Source organism: Notolabrus celidotus, chromosome 12 (genome assembly GCF_009762535.1).
Source record: "Notolabrus celidotus isolate fNotCel1 chromosome 12, fNotCel1.pri, whole genome shotgun sequence".
NCBI lineage: Eukaryota > Metazoa > Chordata > Actinopteri > Labriformes > Labridae > Notolabrus > Notolabrus celidotus.
In genome coordinates, this window is record NC_048283.1 from 3,887,170 (window position 1) to 3,907,952 (window position 20,783).

Here is a 20,783-nt window from a genome sequence, read left to right on the forward strand (position 1 = left end):
CTTCAAACTGAACGGCCGGCTAAACTCAAGGCTCAGCTTTTCATCGCGGCCGGCCAGAAGTGGGGCCGAAACGACTCCTTCAGGGGATGGAAGTATCTCGTTTCTTATCTTGGGAAGCACTCGGGTTGATTTTTCAGATAAATCACTCGTAAAGACAGCTGAATGTGTGTGAGGGTTCAAGGCCTGAGTGTGAATCTCATGAAAATGACATCGCTGCCGTTAGCTCTGTAACACATTAATGAGCAGGTGGAGAAACTGATAACCTCATATGAGATTTGGACTCTTTGGCGTCAGAGTAAGTTGGATCTGTGTGTGTGTGTGTTTTTCTCTGCAGAGGTGTCCTTCATCTGGGCTGCTCACCAGGTTCACCACAGTTCAGAGTACTACAACCTCACCACCGCCCTCAGACAGTCCCTCACGCAGCAGTTCACTTCATGGGTAAGATATCATTTTGGAATACAAAATAAGATGCCCAATTTCTTCATCCTCAACATATCCCATGTTTTAATGGCAGAATTTATTAATTAACTGTCCTTCCTATCTTCGTCCTTATTGCCTTAAAGGTCCAGTGTTGTCCCAAAAACTACTGAGCCTACAATTCAACATTTTTCTTAATTTTAATAGAGTTTATTTTGTTTTATTTTTTTACTTTATCGTGTCAATATTATGCAAACATGAGAAACATTTCTTACAGGTTCAAATCTTTTAACACAACATTTAAAAAAAATAATAATTGTGATCCTCCATCCATACAAAATCAGAAAGTAAATTATGTTTAAAAAAAATAAAGGAAAATAACAAAATAAAAATTTAAACATTTAAAAATAATAAAAAAGTAGGGTGTATAAAAATAATCAAAACTAGGATTTAAAAATATATAAATAAATGTATTAATAAACAAAATATATATATATGTAAGGGGCATAGGCTTCTATATTTTCATACACTTATACAGGCACATAACTTTACATTTATTCATCTCCTCTCCTTGCTTTGAAAGACAGCCATCTTTTTTCAAATTCCTTTGCATTTTTATTTTTTCTATAAGTTACTTTTTCCATCAAGTAAAAGTTCTCTACTGTCCCTAACCACTTGTATAGTATAGAATATATATTTGGGGATTCTTTTTTATGTCCCCATTTTCTTGTGATTTGCTTGAGTGCTGTTATTCTCAATATCCAGAAGTAATTCAGTTTATTTTGAGCCAATCCAATGTTTACAAACCTGTGGCCAGAAATATTTTGCCAAATCAGCAGCAAATCAAGTCCAGAACAAACACACCTATTTACTCTTTCTTGGTTAATGTTTGTTCAAAAGCTGCGTTGCCAAGCCGTGCCCCGAAAATCCTGGAAATGGAAAGATATCTTTTACAGTCATGGAAAGAAAAACACTGAAATGCGTGACACGACCAAATAATCTAGAAATAGACTGCCTAAGTAAACCGGGGTGGCATTTTATCTGAATGATTTCCTGGACGATCACCGCCTATCATGGACCCCGTGCTGGAAACTAGCTTTGGCTATTCAAACATGAACACCATATTAGACACTGCTCCTACACCTGTCAATGTTTCCCTAGCGCCTTACAAATTAAATAATTAACTCAACTAAACTTCCATCACTTCTGTGGAGCTTTTGTCATGATGTTTGATGTGAAAGTCCTGATGTTGTTTGCATCAGATGTTGATGCTTTCTTATTTCACTCATCTTTACACATAAATGTGGAAAATGTCTCAACTTTGAACATTGTTGCTTTCATCTCTACCAGTGATGGTTTAAGTGACTTTGTAGAGATCAGCAGCTTAGAGATGCTCTCACCAGCTCTGGATAGCAGGACAGGATGTTGCTCCACTTCTCCCTATCAGATATGTTTGGGGTCCAGTAGCTCCTCAGGTTGCTCTGACACCTGTGCCCACTGATTGTCATTATTTTCCCACTCTCAAGACCAGTATAAGACCACACTAACGTTTTTACCAGTGTCAACAGGCAGAGGGCAAATGTGCTGGATTCCTTTCTGCACATTGATTGATAATTAATCATCATTGTTGTTGTCAGATTTAAACCAATCAGAATGAAGTATTTAACAGAGCTGGGTAATAATAAGGCCACCATCCGTTAAACATGGAACAACGCTCCACTATAGAGTAAGGAATCAGGAGATATTTAAACAGTGTTCACACAGCAGAGAGCAGCACTGCAGAGGGTAGTTTGTCCAACTTAAGGCTAAACATTTGTATAATGTTCAAAATCAAACCTGAACCAGCTAAAGGGTTTTTAAATCTCTGAACAGAACCTTTTAAAACAGTCTTTCATCGTGTCTTTGTCCGCTTGAGTCTTTTCAAATTGTACGTGAGGAAAACCATCGTGTGTACGGGCAGAAGTGTGCTCCTGTCTTTGTTGACTGTAAATCCTGTCTTTGAGAATATCCTCTCTGATGGTGTGGAGGTGGATGGGATGCTGTGGATTGTTTTTGAGGCTTCGGACAGCTTTGGGTATCCCTCCTGGTTCTTTTGGCCCCTTACAGTTTTTGTGTGGTCCGGTAATCCTTGATCTCACAGCCCTCTTCATGAAGCTGCTCCTCATCTTCATCACTAGTTTTTAGGATCAACTGAAGTTTTATTTCCTGACATTTTGAGCTGCTATGAACGTAGAAAGATTTAAAGGCCAGCTGAGGTACGTCTGCTCCACAGGTCCCCGCTAAATGGGAGAGTCCACCTTTAATTACCAGGGGAGATTTAATTACCACTTTAAGGAGATTTAACACTTCAAGAGCTGTTCTCAGAATTGTATAAAAATAGGCTAAATGAGACACTATTTTTACGGGAAACAGGAAAATAATGTAAAATTAGACATTGAGCACCCCCATGGTTTGAATGGAATGATCCACGTTTCATATGCAAATATTCAACTATAAGATTGGCAGTCGACTAAGACTCGTTAGAACGAATCGTCCAATATTCGACATTAAAACATTTAAAACAGTAGCAACATAAAACTATAGTGTTATGTGGCATCATTAAACAGGCCAGTTGCTACTGGGACAAAAGAGTTTCTCTTTCTATTCGTCCTGCTATTTGGCAGTGTGTATCTGCGGCCTGAGGGAAGCCGCTGAAACTCACTAAAGAGAGGATGGCACAGGTCAGCCATGATGGACCAGGCTTTATTGAGGGTCCTGGCTCGATAAAGGCCTGACATGTCAGCCAGGGATGTGCCCGCGACCCTGCTGCATATCTTTACAATAACTTAAAGTCTCTTTTTATTTTTCAAACTTGTCGACCCATACCAGCAAACAGGAATAAAACATCTGCATGAAAGTCTTGTCAACATGTGTACATCGAGAGATTACTTTTCCAATCATGGAAAATCTAGAAGATGATGAAGATCAAAATCTGCCCAGGAAACAATCTGTGTTGTTATGGATTATATTAGTTTTTTAGCTGCTGTACATCTCTAAGGTAAAGTTTGATCCATATTTTATTGGTAGGAGAAGTTTTTCCCATCAAGGGACTTGCTTTGAAAACTAACAGATACACAACCGAGGTCTGATGCCCCCGAGAGGTAAATGTGGTTATCTCACAAGATGTTTTCTTTTCTCTCCTCCTCAGATCTTTTACGTGCCGCTGGCTCTGGTTGCTCCCCCTTCCATCTTCGCTGTTCACATCCAGTTAAACCTTCTGTACCAGTTCTGGATCCACACGGAGGTAAACACTTACACCCAGGTTAAAGACTCTGTAGTTTCTGTGCACTCTTAACAAAAAATACCCAGACTGAATAAAAAGCCTGTAAAGTTATCATACTCCCTGTGCCAGAAACAATCTGTCTGCTGAGCCCAGCCTTTGTAGACGCAGCGCTGCAGTGGAACCTGTGTTCAATAAAAAATAATGAGATTTTATGAAATATTCCAAACAGAAGCATGACCACTCTGCCTTTAAAGCAACTGGGAGTATCACTTTTACAGTCTTCAGAGGGAATGAATGGATTTGAGACGCCTTCCATCTTTAAGTGCACTATTAGTGAAAACAGTCGTAATAGTCACAATTTTCTGAGGGGATGTAATTTATGCCTCCTTTATGGCCTTTTTTTTTTGATGTCACGTAATTTATTGGCACTCTGTTGGCTGCAGCAGAGCCTCGGAGTGAAGTGGTGGAGACCCTTTTCATTCACGATGAAACTCTCACGCTCGGCTGCCAGACGCAGCCATTACATGGAAATAATGAATCACTCAGAGATTCGGACCAGCGGTGCACATTTCTGCAGACGGAGAGGTCTGTGGTGTTAACGCAAAACATCAAAAATATCAGAGCATCACAGTCAGAAGAGAAACCTGAACTGTGGGGAATATAATCTGTATCTTTAATGATGCTCTGAGAGATCTGATTGATGTGTAAGAACAGTAAATGCTTCATATTTGATTACTTTATGGATGAAATGTGTAAAAACTCTTTATGAATGTGAGGTAATGGGTTCAGATATCAGCATTAACACTCTCACGTTCTCACTGGTGAACTTTTGTCCTTTATTCTCTTTAAAAACCATCAACATGTAAGGTATTTTACAACACCATCCATTATATCAAAATATGCACAAAACAGTGGCAGTTGCTGGAGAAAATAATGCAGACCACACACATATATTTTTGACATGCAGAAAAATTCAAAGTTATTGGTCAGAAGTAATTAGCGAAATTGAACAGATACTAGGCAAAAAGAGCAGCGTTGGAAAACAAAATATACTCCTGGGAACACGACCTAAAGGGCTTAAAAAACGAGTTATACCTCTTCTGTGTATTGAGAATAACTGCGCTCAAGCAAATCACAAGAAACTGGAAAAAAAAGGAATCTCCAAGTGCATTCAAGTGGTTAGGAACAGTAGAGAACTTTTACTCAATGGAAAAAGTAACCTATAGAATAAATGAAAATGAAAAGTTACTTGAAAAAAGATGGCTACCTTTCAAAGCAAGGACAGGATATCAATGAATATAAAGTTATGTGCCTGTAAAAAAGAAAATGTTGAAGCTTATGCCCCTTATATGTTTGTATGTATGCATGTGCGTGTGTATGTGTATGTACATATATGTATATATATGCATATGTATGTGTATGTGTATGTCTATGTATGTATGTGTGTATATGTATATAGATATGTATATTTATTTTATTCTACTGGGTTATTTATATATGAATTTATGTATTTTCAATTTTTGTGTTTTGATTATCTTTAGATAACCCTTTCTATTTATTTTTCATTTCTATATGATTTACTTTCCAATTTTGTATGGGTGGAGGGTCACAATGTCAAAAAAAAAGTGTTGTGTCAAAAATGTTCGAACCTGTAAGAAATGTATATCATGTATATATAACATTGACACAATAAAGTATTAAAAAATAAAAACCATCAACAGATGATGAAACTGGTCAGGAAAAAATGCATTAAACATAATCTGGAATATATATTATATATAAACAAAGTGGGCGTAGCAGTCATCACTTAACCTGCATTTTTTCTAGCTAGCAGGTGGAGACTGTAGATCACTAAAATAGGGCTGATTCAATAGAAGTCTACAAAAAAAAGACCCTACTTCGCTTTGATTTATTTCCTCTTGATGCATATTTTCCACATTATTTATCATCTCAAATTGAAAGTGTTAAATCTTCATTATGCCATTTTGAACTAAGGCAGCTTTCTGTGATTGACAGGTTGTGTCTGTCACTCACTATGGAACAATGTGTATATTTCAGTTATGGTCTCTTCTGGCGTATTCAACCTCTTTTAATGTTCTTTCAGCTGATCAAAGATCTTGGACCTCTGGAGTGGATCTTCAACACCCCAAAACATCACAGAGTTCATCACGGTGAGAAACCATCGAGTGAAACAGTCTAGTCTGTATTTTCTCAAAAGTCTCATTTGTCCAGATGGGGTTCATTCATGATAACTGGGGCACTGGTTTTAGTGAGCAGTTGAAGTGTGTGCCCCATTTACAGAGGCTATAGTCCTCTTCACAAAAGTCCCTGGTTCAACACCCATATTTCTTGTCTCTCTTCAGCTGCCCTGTCCTAAATAAGGAAAAAAAAAAGATCCCCAGAAAAAATAACTTTAGAAATAATTGGTTATGAGGTGCCAGTTTGACGTAGTGGTTAAACCACAGGCCTTGTGGAAAGAGGCTGTAGCCCTTGTAGCTGGTGGGTTAGATTCCAACCTGCGTCCCTTCACTGCATGTCACTCCCTTTCTATCCCAGTTTCAAGCTCGATCCACGGTCCCATCCTCTCATTAAAGGCATTAAAGCCCAGAAATTAACTTGTAGGATAAATTGATTATTTTCTGGACTGTCATTTTTATGTTTTTTTGTTTGTTTATAGGATCAGATTAATCTTGTGCAGGCTGATACACAAAATAACATGGTATCTTGTTAGATGACACTTTTTTTATTTCAACAGGGAGGAACCTTTACTGCATCGACAAGAACTATGGAGGGATACTGATCATATGGGACCGGTTGTTCGGTAAGAAAAAGTCATTTTAAATACACTACCAGTCAAAAGTTTGGACACACCTTCTCAGTCAATGGTTTTTATTTATTCTAATTATTTTCAACATTGTGGATTAATACTGAAGACATCAAAACTATGAAATAATCTGGTTTTGCCATAATCTGGATTACAACAGTAGTCAAATAAGACTATCCATTGTAAGTAAGTAAGTAAGTCAATTTTATTTAGTATAGCACCTTTCACAGAATAAAATCACAAAGTGCTTCACAGGAAAATATCCAACACATTAAAAGAAACAGACAATAGCATAAATAGAACATTAGTGTGAACACAGTGAGCCGAAGGCCTGTTTAAATAAATGTGTCTTCACAAGTTTTTTAAAGGCGACAACAGATATAGCAGAACGGACATTTACAGGAAGAGCGTTCCACAATGTCGGTGCCACAACTTCAAAAGCACGGTCACCTTTTGTTCTTAAGCGCGCTCGGGGGACAACCAGCAAGCCCTGGTCAGAAGAACTGAGTGGCCTACTGGTAAGGTAGGGGTGGAGCAGGTCAGCGATGTTTTCAGGAGCCTGACCATGCAGAGCTCTATACACGAAAATGAGAACTTTAAAATGAATCCTAAATTTAACTGGAAGCCAATGTAGGGAAGATAGAATCGGAGTGATGTGGGTTGTCCGGCTGGACTTGGTCAACAGCCTTGCAGCAGCGTTCTGGACTAATTGAAGACGATGTGACGATTCTGTACTAACCCTACCTCTGAACAACACAACTGATGGTCTCAAACACATTAAGAAGGCAAGTCATTCTACAAATGAACTCTTGACAAGGCTCATGTTAATTAGAAACCATTCCAGGAGACCACTTCATGAAGCAGACTGAGAGAAGACCAAGAGTGTGCAAAGCTGTCATGAAGGGAAAAGGGGGCTACTTTACAGAATCTAAAATATAAAACATATTCTGCTTTGTTTAACACTTTTTTAAAAATCAAATAATTCCATATATGTTCTTTCATAGTTTTGATGTCTTTGGTATTAATCTACAGTGTTTCAATTAATTAAAATAAATACAAACCCTTGAATGAGAAGGTGTTTCCAAACTTTTGACTGGTAGTGTATGTTGAAGTGTCTGCCTGAATGCTCGATGTGTGAATGTGTTTGCAAATGCATTCAATAAGGGAACTTGGAGGTTGTGTTGATTTTGGTGCACCCTGTGGACAAAGCTGCATCCTATCTCTTTACATATCTTGCCCTGTGTTCATGTGTAGGTGAGGTTTTCTGACAGATGAAATTTCACTCATCAGAAATCTCTGCCTACCTTCTACCAGCGGCTTTAGACATCAAAAATAACTACATAGAAGATATCAGTCTTGTCTTAAATGCAAGATTGTGTATCCTCAACAATGCCAAGTCTCTGGTAGTGACTGTTTAAAAGCAGCAAAGGTTAAATGATGTCAGGTTGTTTATTGCGTGACACAAGCAGGCAACAACAGAGGAAAGTAAGGTGGTTATAAATGATTGTTAGAAGAAGAAGTTCGTCTGAACGGCTGGAAAACATCTCCCCAGTAAAACACTGATGTGTATGGTATGCAAAGTTTCAGTGGCAGTTATTACACAGAGCGTCTGCAGGCTGAAAACAGAGAGAAGGAGTGTCAAACAAATCTTCTTCATAAAGACGTGTATTTATTTATCTTCTCTTCCAGTTATTACTGACAGTCACACAAAATAGCTACGGAGAACATTTGGCATTTATATTATGTATGTGTTTATGTTTCACAAGGGGTTCACCCAACCACAATGTCAGCTATTGTATCACATCCATACAGGGTTAGGAGCACACAGCTGTTTAAAATCATAACAAGATGTATCTGCTTTTTGATCGCTCTGTAATTTCACGTTCAAGTATCAGGAAGGAAAGAACGATGCTGGACGATGAATCATTTCATCCCTGTGTTAATAAAAGTGAGTCAAGAGTCCGTGTCGTCCTCAGGTACCTTCGCTGAGGAGAAGGAAAAAGTCATCTTCGGCCTGGTGTACCCCATCAACACCTTCGACATCCTCTACGTCCAGGTGAGCCTTATCTCCCATCCATGGTGCGTCTACCATCCAGCAGCTCACCACCATCTGTTAAAGTCTAAACACCTCCAGCAGATGAAGCCTGAGCTCATGTTTCCCTCGCTGGCTGAGCGGCCATTTTGTAACCAAAACATTATTACTTTACTCCAAACAAACTGCCTGACTGAGGTGAAGGAGGCCAATAAAGTGAAACACCAGGAGGGGGATGTTGTGATTACTTTAGCTGCCTTCACTGTTGGCAGCACGGAGCCTGAGCGATGTTGAATGCAGAAACATTTCCACTCAGGAGTAATTAACGCAGCTACAGCTCAGTTAACTTTGATCAGGGAAACGTGCCTTTGATTCCATATTGATGTTTCATTATATTTGTTTACTCTCTTTCAGTTGCACTACTACTTTGGTTTGTGGGAAAGGTCCCAAACTTACAAGACCATCGCCGACAAAGTGTCAACTTTCCTCAACGGTCCAAGTTGGTCACCTGGAAAAGGTCGGCTTGGAGATCACGTCGACAATCCTGTGGTGAGTGTAGAATAAACATCAAGAAAAGATAAGACTCTGAAAGACTCTCAAAATACAGCTGGAAAAATGGAAACGTATTATATTCAGGGTTTGGTAATTGATTAACAGTATTGGTTACAAAAGACAAGTATGCCCCTCGTGTATACGATACCAGGGGGATGAAAGATGGAGCGACACGGCAGACAAAGTCGCTCAAAAGTAGGACAAGTTATCAAGAAACTGAGGCAGGGCTATGATGTTTTTTTTTAAAGACAACAGTTATCAATGAAGCAGAGATGTTAAACAACAGTCAACCAAGAAATATGGTGTCACAGAGCATAATGAAATAAGATGGGGAGATGGATATGGATCATGTTAAAATGCACGTGTGAGTATGTAACTTATAAACAGATAAAAGGTTTGCCTATTTGTCATTCTTCCAACAGATGAGGGATGTTAATTTGGAACAAACATCATGTGGTCTCATATTTGGTTCAGCTATCAGGGAGGTGTTTTATGTTTAAAGCATGTTTGGATATGAATCAGCTGACTGAAGGTGTTGCGCACAGCAGAGTTGCTAACCTGGAGGATACAGCTGAGTGACAGGTCTCCATGAGCGCTTTTTTTCTCAGCCGCCGGTCTGATTATGACCCGGTTGCGCTCCCAGCTGACACCTGACCACGTTCACATGCTTATTATTATTATTTATTTATTTATTTGTTTATTTTTAAGTCATATTTTTGGCATTTTGCCTTTATTTGATAGGACAGCTGAAGAGAGACAGGAAATGTGGGGAGTAGAGAGCGGGGGAAGACATGCAGGAAATGGTCGACTGGCCGGGAATCGAACCGGCGACCCCTGCAACAAGGACTGTAGCTTCTGTATGTGGGGTGCTTAGACCGCTAGGCCACCAGTGGCCCTGCTTACTATTTTTCTATGCCTCTATATGATCTGTAGCTATTTAATACCTTCAATTATATACATTGTGTCATTAAGGAAAATTGGAGTAAGGGGAAAAAATGCATGATTAATCAATAATTGATTGCTAATATTTCCAAAGATCGATCATGGTGAATACTTTAAATTGACATACCTACAACAGACTGCATTTTGATTTGTTCAGTGTCAACATAGTGATAGCATAAGAGCTTCATTTACACACCTGATGGCACTTTCTTCCATTTAAATTTGACATTTTATTGTAGAAGACTCCAAAAACATGCTCTCCAGGTTAATTGGTTACACCAAATTGCCCGTAGGTGTGAGTGTGTGTGTGTGTGCGTGTGTGTGTGTGTGTGTATGTGTGTGTGTGTGTGTGTGTGTGTGTGTGTGTGTGTGTGTGTGTGTGTGTGTGTGTGAATGGTACCCTGCCTTCCGCCCGAAGTCAGCTGGGATAGGCTCAAGCCCCCCGTGACCCCTATAAGCGGTCTAGATAATGTATGGATGGATGGATAATGGATGAATTTTAGAAGACATTCAAAGTGTTTGTTTTATCATTATTGCCATTTTTAAAAATGTTCTGAATTAAAAAAAAAAGTATTTGGTCCTCAAAAAGTCTCTCATCTTATAATCAGGGTCCTCCTATAGTAGGGCCAGTATGGTAATTGGCTACCTCCTTGGACCACCTGTTTTATCATCTTCACTGTAACGCCACACATCACACAGATGGATCTCTGTGGCGGTTTGGAGAAAGCATTAGGACTTGAAAGCGGTCAGGTTTGCAGGATTAAAACCAGCGAGCCGCAGCAAAACATTTTTATGGTTCAATTCAACAACTTTTATTCTTTCCAGTCTTTGCAGTGCATTCATTTTCTTCTGTTATGACCAAGCTCATAGGGGGAAAGAAAACAACATAAAACCAGATGGTGATGGTAAAGTAATTTATTACAAAGAGAAGTAAATTGTGCAACAAAACAAAGAAAGGCAACTAAAAAGAGCCTGTGGGTGCTGATCACATCCAATGTAGGAACATAACAAAAAGCAAACTCTAAATTTAGTGTGTCCAACAGAAGAGTTCTCCTCATGAATGTGTGTGTGTGATCCTGAAACTGCATTATTACTTGCCTGAAGCAGGATCTAAGGGAACGATATGAGCTCTGTTTAATGAACTCTCACAAAGCAACGGCTATTTCATCCAGAGGCACAAAAGCAAGCTGATCTCCAAGAAGCTGTGCGCTGAGTGGCGGCTTTGGGCAGGCTCAAGCTGAGTTGTCAGGTGGTCTCTGATTGGTTGATTGTTTCATAGCAACTGTGCACCAATCAGACTTCTCAAACTGGCAACACAGGTGGAAGGTATGAAGCCTGGAGGACGCACGCAAACTCCAAGGCCCAATCTCAATGTCCATCCTCACACACTCAATGACTTTGAGGTGCGTTCCTGCTAAGCCTATGAGGGCTTAGAGCTGTCCCACTGTCCCAGTGTTTGAGGGATCTCTCACAGATTTTTTGAGCCCTTTATACCCCCTTTCCATAAGTGGGCATTTTTGCAGACTTAGCGTAAGGGAATTACCCAGAGTTCATAGCATTGTGACGTGAAACACAGGATTCCCAGGGGAAGCCTGCGAGCTTGGAAGGGTATAGATGAGCGCTGTAACATGAAATTTAAAACAGTGCAATAGTAAAGAAGATTGCAATGAAATTTAAAGGCAAAAAAAGGTTTGCCTGTAAGTATAAATATAGAAAACAGCCTAAATCTATTTATCTTCACACATATGTGTATACAGTATAACTTATATATTTAAAGTGTGTGGTTAAGCAGTCTGTACGGTAAGAGCCTGGATCACATGTCAGTCCCTTAAGTGCCTTGAATTTGAGGAAAGTGAAAATTGTGCAATAAAAATTCCTAATATCGCTAAGGTGAGCTGGTGATGTCATGCAGGCTATCATGCAATTAAGTCAAGAAGGGCTCAAGGCTCAGGGTTTAGGGAGGACATTAATATTGGGCCCCAGAAATCTGCAAATTATATAAATCCACCCCACAGGAGAGGGGCGGGGCTTTGGCTGTAACATCAAATAAACAAATAAACGTCTGTCTCAATTAAAGCCAGGGAGAGTTCATAAACTGTTGTAAATAAAAGCCTGGGCTTTCAATTGAAGTTTCATAATTGGATTAGATTTAACTTTATTCATCATGAAGGAATTTTTTGTGCTAGACTGCAACAAAATGATGCAGAATATAGGTAACACACACACGCACACACACACAGAGAAAGAAAATCCAATACAAGTGAAATAGACATATCAAAGAAATGAAATAAAAATGCACAAGATGACAAGGAGTGACATATTCTCACAGTAAAGCCCTCAACCTTCATTATCCGTCATTTTGACACGCGAAACACAAACCCAAATGACTCAGAGCATTCCTCATTGAAGGATTCACATTTTCTGCAAGTTTTACAAGAAACTGCCACATCAAATAAAAGCTTTGTAGAGGGAACACAATAAGTTCATTTTCACCGTCTTTAAAAGCAGTCTGCGGGATTAAAACCACATGCATTTAAAGTGTAAATGTGTGTGTGTGTGTGTGTGTGTGTGTGTGTGTGTGTGTGTGTGTGTGTGTGTGTGTCTGTGTGTGTGTGTGTGTGTGTAGAGAGAGAAACCCAGGCTCCAGTTGGTTAGCTTTGAAATAACGCTGATGGTGTCACATTTTTAGTTTCTTTGTATTTCACACTTAAAATAAAGAAGAAGAAAAAAAAACTCCACTTTGACTTCACAGTTAAATTGGCTCCTAAAACCAGCAGGGGGGCTTCTAAACATGCTCACAGCTTGAGTTTAACAGAAGTATCTTGAACGTGAACGGAGGAGACGGCAGCTTATTGATATTTGTAGTGAGGGAGGGAAAAAGGAAGGCAGGACTCAAAATGAGAGAACACAGAGCAGCCTGATGAAATACCTTCAGGGTTGGTGGGTGGATGGGATTTTGGGGGAACCCACATGTGGTGATTCAGTTCCTCAGGATCCTGGGAAACCCCCTGAATGAGAGGCAGGCATCCGTGATTGGCCAAATTTTTTTGTGCTTCGTTCCCAAAAAGGATGCAGTTTCAACAAAAAGCCCTGCGGCCTGATTACTTATTAATAAGAAGCACAAAAACAGGTCAAGTGACTCAGGGAATTCTTGCACAAGGACTCATATGTTCCTCTGTGTTATGGGGAAACCGCCTCATCTATTAAACACTGGAGGACTTTTAGCTAAAACACAACAAACTAAGTGACAAAATAACTATATTTGTGAGATAGAAAATTACAACAATCTCCACTTTTTGTTAAAAAACAAACAACTTGTAAAAAATAATTCATGTGAGCACTTTTGGAACAAATTAAGGTTTGATTATTTAAAGAGGGGGAGAGTGTTGTGCTCATTGTCAGGCTTCATATCATCCCTCTTTGTTACAACTTTACATTATTTAAAGCTCAACACATCTTTACTTATCTCAGGGAAATCATCAACCTGTCTGAAACACTTAAATTCAGCTACTGTCTCTTTAAGACAGCTCTGTTTGTCCATATGCAGATTAAACACAGGCTGTATGAACTCCTTATTTGGATTTTCTTAGTTTTTGAGGCAGTTGATGTATTTTCTTCCTTACATGTGGACTGATGTTTGTTTTTTATGTTTTAATTTATTAAAGCTGGGGTTGGTAATCAGATTTAGATACACTTTTTTTTAATACTGGTTAAAATTATCTTTATGTCCCGATGGTAATAAATACATAATGTGTTCTTAAAGGTGACATATTATGCTCTTTTTCATCAACATATATTGGTCTAAGAGGTCCCCAAAACATGTCTTTAAAGTTTATGCTCAAAAAAACACTTTGAAATCAGATTTTGGCAAGCCTGAAAACCCCTCTTCTTCAGCCCTCCTCAGAACACTCTGTTTTCTCTCTGACCACGCCCCCTCAGGAAGTGGGTGTGGCCTCGGCTCTCCAGCACGTTGATCTAATGTTTACATGTTGGCTGAATATGCACGGCTGCTCACAGACCCGCGTACCTTCAACCCTCTGAATCTGATCCAGAATCTGATCCTGACAGGGAGGCGCTATTCATCAGTATGTCGACGTGTGTCTTGGTACACAGCTACGAACATGTAGCTATGTGGCTATGCTAACTAGCGCTAGCACTTTCCATGATAAATAAAAATCATCCACTAGATCTTCAAATCTGCAGACGTGGGGAGTAAAACCGACCTTTGTGTTTATTAAGACAGCCTACAACTAGCATGCCTCCCTCCTAAGCTCCTTGTTAGCACACATGTGTGCAGGGAATGAAAAACGGAGGAGGGGTTGAGTTGTATTTTATACAGTCTATGGGCTGAACAAGCTCCGAGCTCTGACTTCCTGTTACAGACCGGATGTTGTTGTGACGTATGAAAAACACTGAAAACTGAAACGGCTCGTTTCAGCACACATTTACAGAAAGGTGGAGAAATCAGAACAGGGGCAGAATGGATTCTTTTCATTCTCGGGGGGTTTGTAGAGAGGGACACATATTTCAGGTAGAGAACCATTAAAAAGTCGATTTTGCATGATATGTCACCTTTAAAAAAGAGAGGGAAAAAAAAGGTGCTATCTACAGCCGGAGTCAACCTGGGAAAACACCAACCAATCCCTGCCATCAGGAGCCAAATCATGAAACCAATCAAATCCCGTCCTGCCGTTCTGCCCGCCTCCTGCAAAGCGTACATTTCCTGTTTGTTTGTGTTTTTAACTTTCACCATGAGAATGTTTTGGTGTTTTCTTACCGCTGAGTGAGACATGAGTTGACGTAGTGCAAAACACAAACGATGTGCTGAGGACCGGTTTGGAATCAGTCACCATCATATGGTCCCGAATCAGTGGCGCTCGTGTATGTGAGCTCCGAGGGGAAGGGGGGAGGGGTTAGACGGAGTCTTGAGAAAATGCTACATTCAAATTCATGCTAGTTTTCTGTGTCTACCAACCCTAGCTTTAAACACAGGCTGGAGGAACTCCTTATTTTGTATTTTCTTAGTTTTGCTTGAGGCAGATGATGTATTTTTTTCCTTACTTATGGACTGATGTTTGCTTTTAATGTTTCAATCTATTAATAGGGAGGCAATTGAGTCAGTGATGGTAGTCATATTTTGCAATTTCTCAAAAAGACACTTAAAGGCACTATGAGGAGTTTTTAACTGGCTGAGAAACAGACTGAAACTGATACTGATGCCTCTTTATGACCCTCAAAAGCAAACAAGACCATCTACAACAACACTGATACCTTCTCTGTTGTCATTTTAATGTCCAAAACTGCTCTGAGGGGGTAGGTGTCAGAACAGATGATGGACATCTCGCTTTAGAAACACCCTTTTTTGGCTGTTTTCATTGCAAAATAATCACATTGTAAGATGAGTCTAAATGTTCAAAGACAACAGGATGAGGTTATTGTCTGAAGACACTCATTTTGCATGTACAGGACAAGAGATAAGAGGTATCACTTTGTCCACAAGGGGGCGCCAGAATCGATACAAGCTAAAAGTTCCTCACAGCAGCTTTAAGTGTGTCAGATCACATCACATCGTAACATATCTGATCATATTCTCTGTTTTCTTTGTGTATTTGTTTTGCTTGTTTGTTTGATGTTAAATGTTCTATGTTTAGAAATCAATTAAGATATCATGAATGAAGCTTTTGCGGTCTGGGAAATAAACTTGTGATGCTCTCTCTGTTCAGGTGACTGGAAAGGAAACCCCTCATCCTACCGGCTGGTCTCTTCCTCAAACAGTTTATGTGGTCATCCATTTCCTGCTGGTGTTACGGGCTTACCATGACATGTTTGAAAACAAGGCGGTACGTATTTAATAAAGACTGCAGAGACAGAAACAGAAAAGGTTTGTTTAGTGCTCTAAAGAACAAAAAGAGTTGCGCTCAGATAGAAAGATCTTAAAGATGGAGACAGCCTGGTTTCATTCAGCTCCTGCGATGTTTATGTCCTTGTAATCCCTCGTATAAAGTATGCCAAGGTGGTCCTGGGTTCTTAATTTGAGACTGAGACATTATTTTACCCAATTATGCAGTTTGTTTGTTGTGGGTGCTCCATGCTTGAGAGGAGTCCTCTACTTATCCTGCAGCAAAGGAGCAGCTCTGTCTCACATCGTGACAGAATGACTGATGGACATTCCCCTTTAGAACAACCTTTGTCTATTATTTTCCACTCCACGAGCCAAGAGAACCCCTTCCTCCTCCTCCCTCAGAAAAAAAAGAGAAACAGGTCTCCTCAGCAGTTATCTTTGGAAGCCTCTTTTCCCCAGACATAGTTTTGGTTAGCCAGAAAGCTCTGTCACGCCCAGGCCCCTTCAAACTCCCAAATAAAACGTCCCGTCTTCTTGTGACGGCTACCTCCATGGTGCTGCTTCAGTTGTGGTCCCCCACCCCTCTTTTAAACACACACACACACACACACACTCACACACCTCCCATCCAGGGTCGAGGTTTCCTCTCCTCTCCTGCGAATGAAACACCAGCTGGTGGTCCAGCAGTGAACACAAACGCCTTAATTGTCAAGTCAACCATTTCCCAACCCAAACAGCCTTCAGGATGCAGCAATCAGGACTTGGAGGGAAAATAACAAAGTGAGCTCTCCGGCCCGGCGATAAATCATGTCACTCTTATGTATTTATACACACATGTTCGCTAGCTGCTTATTTAGCTTGACAATTGATGATACACTGCCGGACAATTTATGGGTCCAACGTTAATTCAAAGCCATGAAAACAAGGTTATTTCTAACGAGTCAAGCTACTCTTCAATTACATCATCAGCAGGCCAACGTGTGCGTTTTATTACAGGGCTGATGATGTGTTACTATTAGAGGCAGAGAGGGGAAGTGACCACGTCATAATTTCTCATCTCAAGACAACTCAACTTGACAAGTAGTGTTTTCATAAGTGCAACATTCAAACTTTAAATACCTGCTGCGGCACAAGTTACAGTTTGAGGGCTGGGCCATAAAGTCATTTTGAATTTTGCACGTTTCTTTTTCTGCAAGTTTTAACTCAGATTTACATTCGACAGTACAGGACGTGTGTTACTCTTCGATTTATGTCAGTCCTTCACTAATCTTGGAAACCAATCGACTACTGTCTGACTGATTAAAGCCTCAGGTGACGACGGCGAATTGTCCAGGGCTTCAAGCGCAGCTAGCAGGAAGCCGTTTACAGTCCAGCAAGTGACTCAAAAGGACTGGATGTAGAGTTTAGAAACAACATCTAAAAAAAGATCATAATCTGCACTTGTATAGAGATAGCTGATTAAAGATGTGGCACTGTGGCAGATTGTGCGGCCACATTTTTTGCGCTCCACAGGGTCTATTTTCCTCCACACTGTTTCCCTATAGATGCCAAATGCTAGATCACGATACGACTCACAATTCAGACAGAAACCTGAATACTTCTGATACCAAGACATGCAGCAAATGGTCAACCGGTTGGGAGTCGAACGGGTGACCTCTGCGATGAGGACTGTAGCCTCTATACGTGGGGTGCTTAGACTGCTAGCCCACCAGCACCCCCACTTATTCTTTTTTAATGCAGAATCTCAGAATCCATAAATAGAAGTTAGCTTCACATTAGATGGTGTTCCTTAGAAGACCATTTCCTGATGTCAGAATAAAATGAGAGTTTTGCTGGCGTTGGTGTTCATATCATCTTCATTATTTGGTGAAGGCTTGTAAAAAAAAAACATTCATACTATCTGTAGGTTGTTATCCTATTGCATGCAAAGCAGGTAAAGTTGAATGATGTGAGCATTCACAATAACAGAAGTTGCACCACCTGCAGATCGAGCCTGAACCACCCTTTAAGATATTTGAAATATTACAAGATGTGCAAAATATGAAAGTAGATTTAACAGTGCTGTTTTTACAATACTAATAGATTATATACAGTGTGGAGTAAACAAACATGGCAGACTGTAAGCTAAATATTGCTACTTAGTGATCTGGTACATCCACTGTGGTATTCATGTCTATTCAACTCATCTCTTCGCCAGATGGGTTGTAGTGAGTTTTATAGGACACGTTGTGTTCCTACAAATCAGCAAGTTTGGTCCTCCACTTCTAAAGTCTCTCTAACTTTATGCTTCATGGCTGTGTCTGTCATGCTTCCTTCTTCAGACAGCTTGCTTCCTGATGCATGCTCAGCTGTCCTCTAGGTTCCCCCAAAACAACAAGATATCAGATTATACTGAATATGTTTAATTATGATCTCATATTGGTGCAGCCCTGATCGACTCCTGTCCTGAGCAGACTGGAGGAAGTAAAATCACTCTAGACATCCTTCTGGCCACAAGAAAATCTGGCAGATAATCTTAAGAACCATCAACAAATGGTGTCTTTGCTGACTTTGGATTAAGGGGGGAATCTGGTCCGATATCAGCCTGAGTATTTAGTCGTGTGCACCCGCTTAATGCAACCAGTTTTACCAAAGAGAGGATGTGTGACCAGACCAGTCTTTGCAAAATCTTTTAGACTGACAAAATATGTAGGTCCCATAATGAAGTATTTTTGACATATCTGTATGGTAGGCATAAGTGTGTTAACATTATATAACTTTAATACAGCTTTATTTACTCAGTGGTAACTCTGTCCAACAAGCCATCATGAACTTCATCATAAAAACCGCCACAGTAACGTCCTGAATAATGAGTTAATCTGCTCCATCTCAGGGGACAACAGCATAACACCATCAGTCTGCTGCCGCCAGATGTTAACTTTCATTTCTGTCCTCAGCTGTTATTGCTGCAGTCTGATGTTGGGTCATATTAAAAATAAGCCTGATGAAAGAAACACAGTTCACCGTATAGAAGAACACGTGTGTAAATTTGACTCCACCTGACGAGCGAAAGCCTGGGGATTTGTGGGGGATTTTCTCTTGAATGTGTAACGCCCCGGGGTGATAGATAGCCAAACAAAAAGGAAGATCATGTGACTGAAAGCTCGTCTGGTGTTTGAGCCCCCTGGGTTAAACACACAGATACATTCACATAACCTCTGATACCAAAATAATTCTCCTCTAATAACACTTCTTTCTAAAAATAACTGTACCTGTAGCCTTTGACCTTTAACACAATAATCATTCAGCTTTAATATGCTTTGACAGTTTCGTCTGACTCACTCTGATAGATGGATTGAAGCCAGAAAATCCCACGTTTGATTCACGGAAAACATGATTATATCAGATCCCATATGAGCGTTGGATAATACTGGGGGTTTATGGATTACGACTCTTGGATAAACATAAAGACGTGGTGTTTTATTGCATCCTGTTGATGGCTTGATTTTTATGTTTACTATATATGGCTGCACAGTATGGGAGCAGTCAGTGAAATCTGGCTGTCGGGCTCTGTATTGAGTGTCGGAGAAATCCAAACCTAAGCTGACAGCCTGCGGCATCCTCAGGAGACACCGTGCTTCCAGCTGCTGCCCTCAGCCAAGGCCGTAGGTTAGAGAACGAAAATTAGGCAGTACATCACGTCCTGTTCTTCTGTCAGTTTAGTGTGTGCGTCCAAAAAAGCTCAGAAAAGGTCAGCTCGAATCTGCATGGAACTTCTGCAGGGACTATGATTGTTTTGGCTCCGTGCATGGGGCTTCAAACTGCAGTCTCTTCTCGTGTGGTTGAGTCCCCCGTCAAGACCCATCTGGGCTGATTAGAGCATCGGTGTAAACCAGGCATGTCAGTGCAAAGTAAGAGGCCGATTGCACTAAATTCTGCAGGATGCCGCATGTGCCAGTACACTTATTCCGAAGGTCAGACATGTTTTGGTTGGCACTGCCGAGTCAACAGCCCAACAGCCGTGCGGTTTCTGTCTGCTCTCCCAGTAAGCTCTCCTGTGATCGTAACTCAACCAGCCATGAGATTAATTTAAGGTTTAGGTTCTAATGTATTTTTTCCCGACCGCATTTCTCATGCCATGCAAATGTTTCTTCTGAATCCTAGGTGCTGTCCCAGTTAACCATCCTGGGAATGGTTCTCTACATCCTGCTCACTCTCACCTCCATGGGCTACATCGTCGATCAGAGGTACAACACAGCACTGACAGACGTTCAGCCATTGACTGATTGATCGACTCATTTGCACATTTAAAAAAGAATTCAGAGGTTAAAGGGAATATGCAAAATAAAAAAAGCATTGGTTCTACTGTATATGTCAGTGGTTCTTATGTTAGGCTATGAAACCTCTCCAAGATAGCAAACAGTATATTCACAGACGTCATGAGTTACAGGACGCTGCAGAAACAGACACTGTTTGATTTTTTCACAGCATACATTCACAGTGAGTGTTTCTATAAATGTTGAAAGGAAGCAGGAAGAGGTTTTTTTCATCACAAAACACTACTTACACTCGTACAGGAGAGATCAGCCAAGACATAGATTGTACCAATTTGTCCACAGGGGGTGCCAAAACTCACACAAACTGAAAGTTCCTCACAGGAGCTTCAATAAGCAAAAGTGTTTGTTTTATGCACTGTTGCAATCTCTTACAAAAGAGTTTGATCAAAATAATAACACTTTATTTATATAGCACTTTTCAATACAAGTAACAAACTGCTTCACAGTGGGCAATAAAAGCAAAATGAAGCAAAAAAAGAAAAACTTAAAAACATTCAAACTTATAAAACAGACCCTTAAAATCAGAGCTAAAATTAAATAAAATCACACAATAAAAGCTTTCCTGTAACAATGTGTCTGAGTAATGACGTAAAACA

At 40.1% G+C, this 20,783-nt stretch overlaps 1 protein-coding gene across 1 annotated transcript in view; it reads left to right on the top strand.

Annotated features, from left to right (window-relative positions):
• Positions 1 to 20,783, top strand: part of agmo (alkylglycerol monooxygenase) — a 76,256-nt gene that overhangs the window by 28,843 nt on the left and 26,630 nt on the right. Inside the window, exons 4-11 of the mRNA XM_034697945.1 lie at positions 335 to 438; positions 3,605 to 3,700; positions 5,784 to 5,850; positions 6,435 to 6,500; positions 8,480 to 8,559; positions 8,950 to 9,084; positions 15,753 to 15,869; positions 20,015 to 20,097. Of these exons, the coding sequence (XP_034553836.1) occupies positions 335 to 438; positions 3,605 to 3,700; positions 5,784 to 5,850; positions 6,435 to 6,500; positions 8,480 to 8,559; positions 8,950 to 9,084; positions 15,753 to 15,869; positions 20,015 to 20,097 (748 nt within the window). The remainder of the gene's footprint in view (positions 1 to 334; positions 439 to 3,604; positions 3,701 to 5,783; positions 5,851 to 6,434; positions 6,501 to 8,479; positions 8,560 to 8,949; positions 9,085 to 15,752; positions 15,870 to 20,014; positions 20,098 to 20,783) is intronic.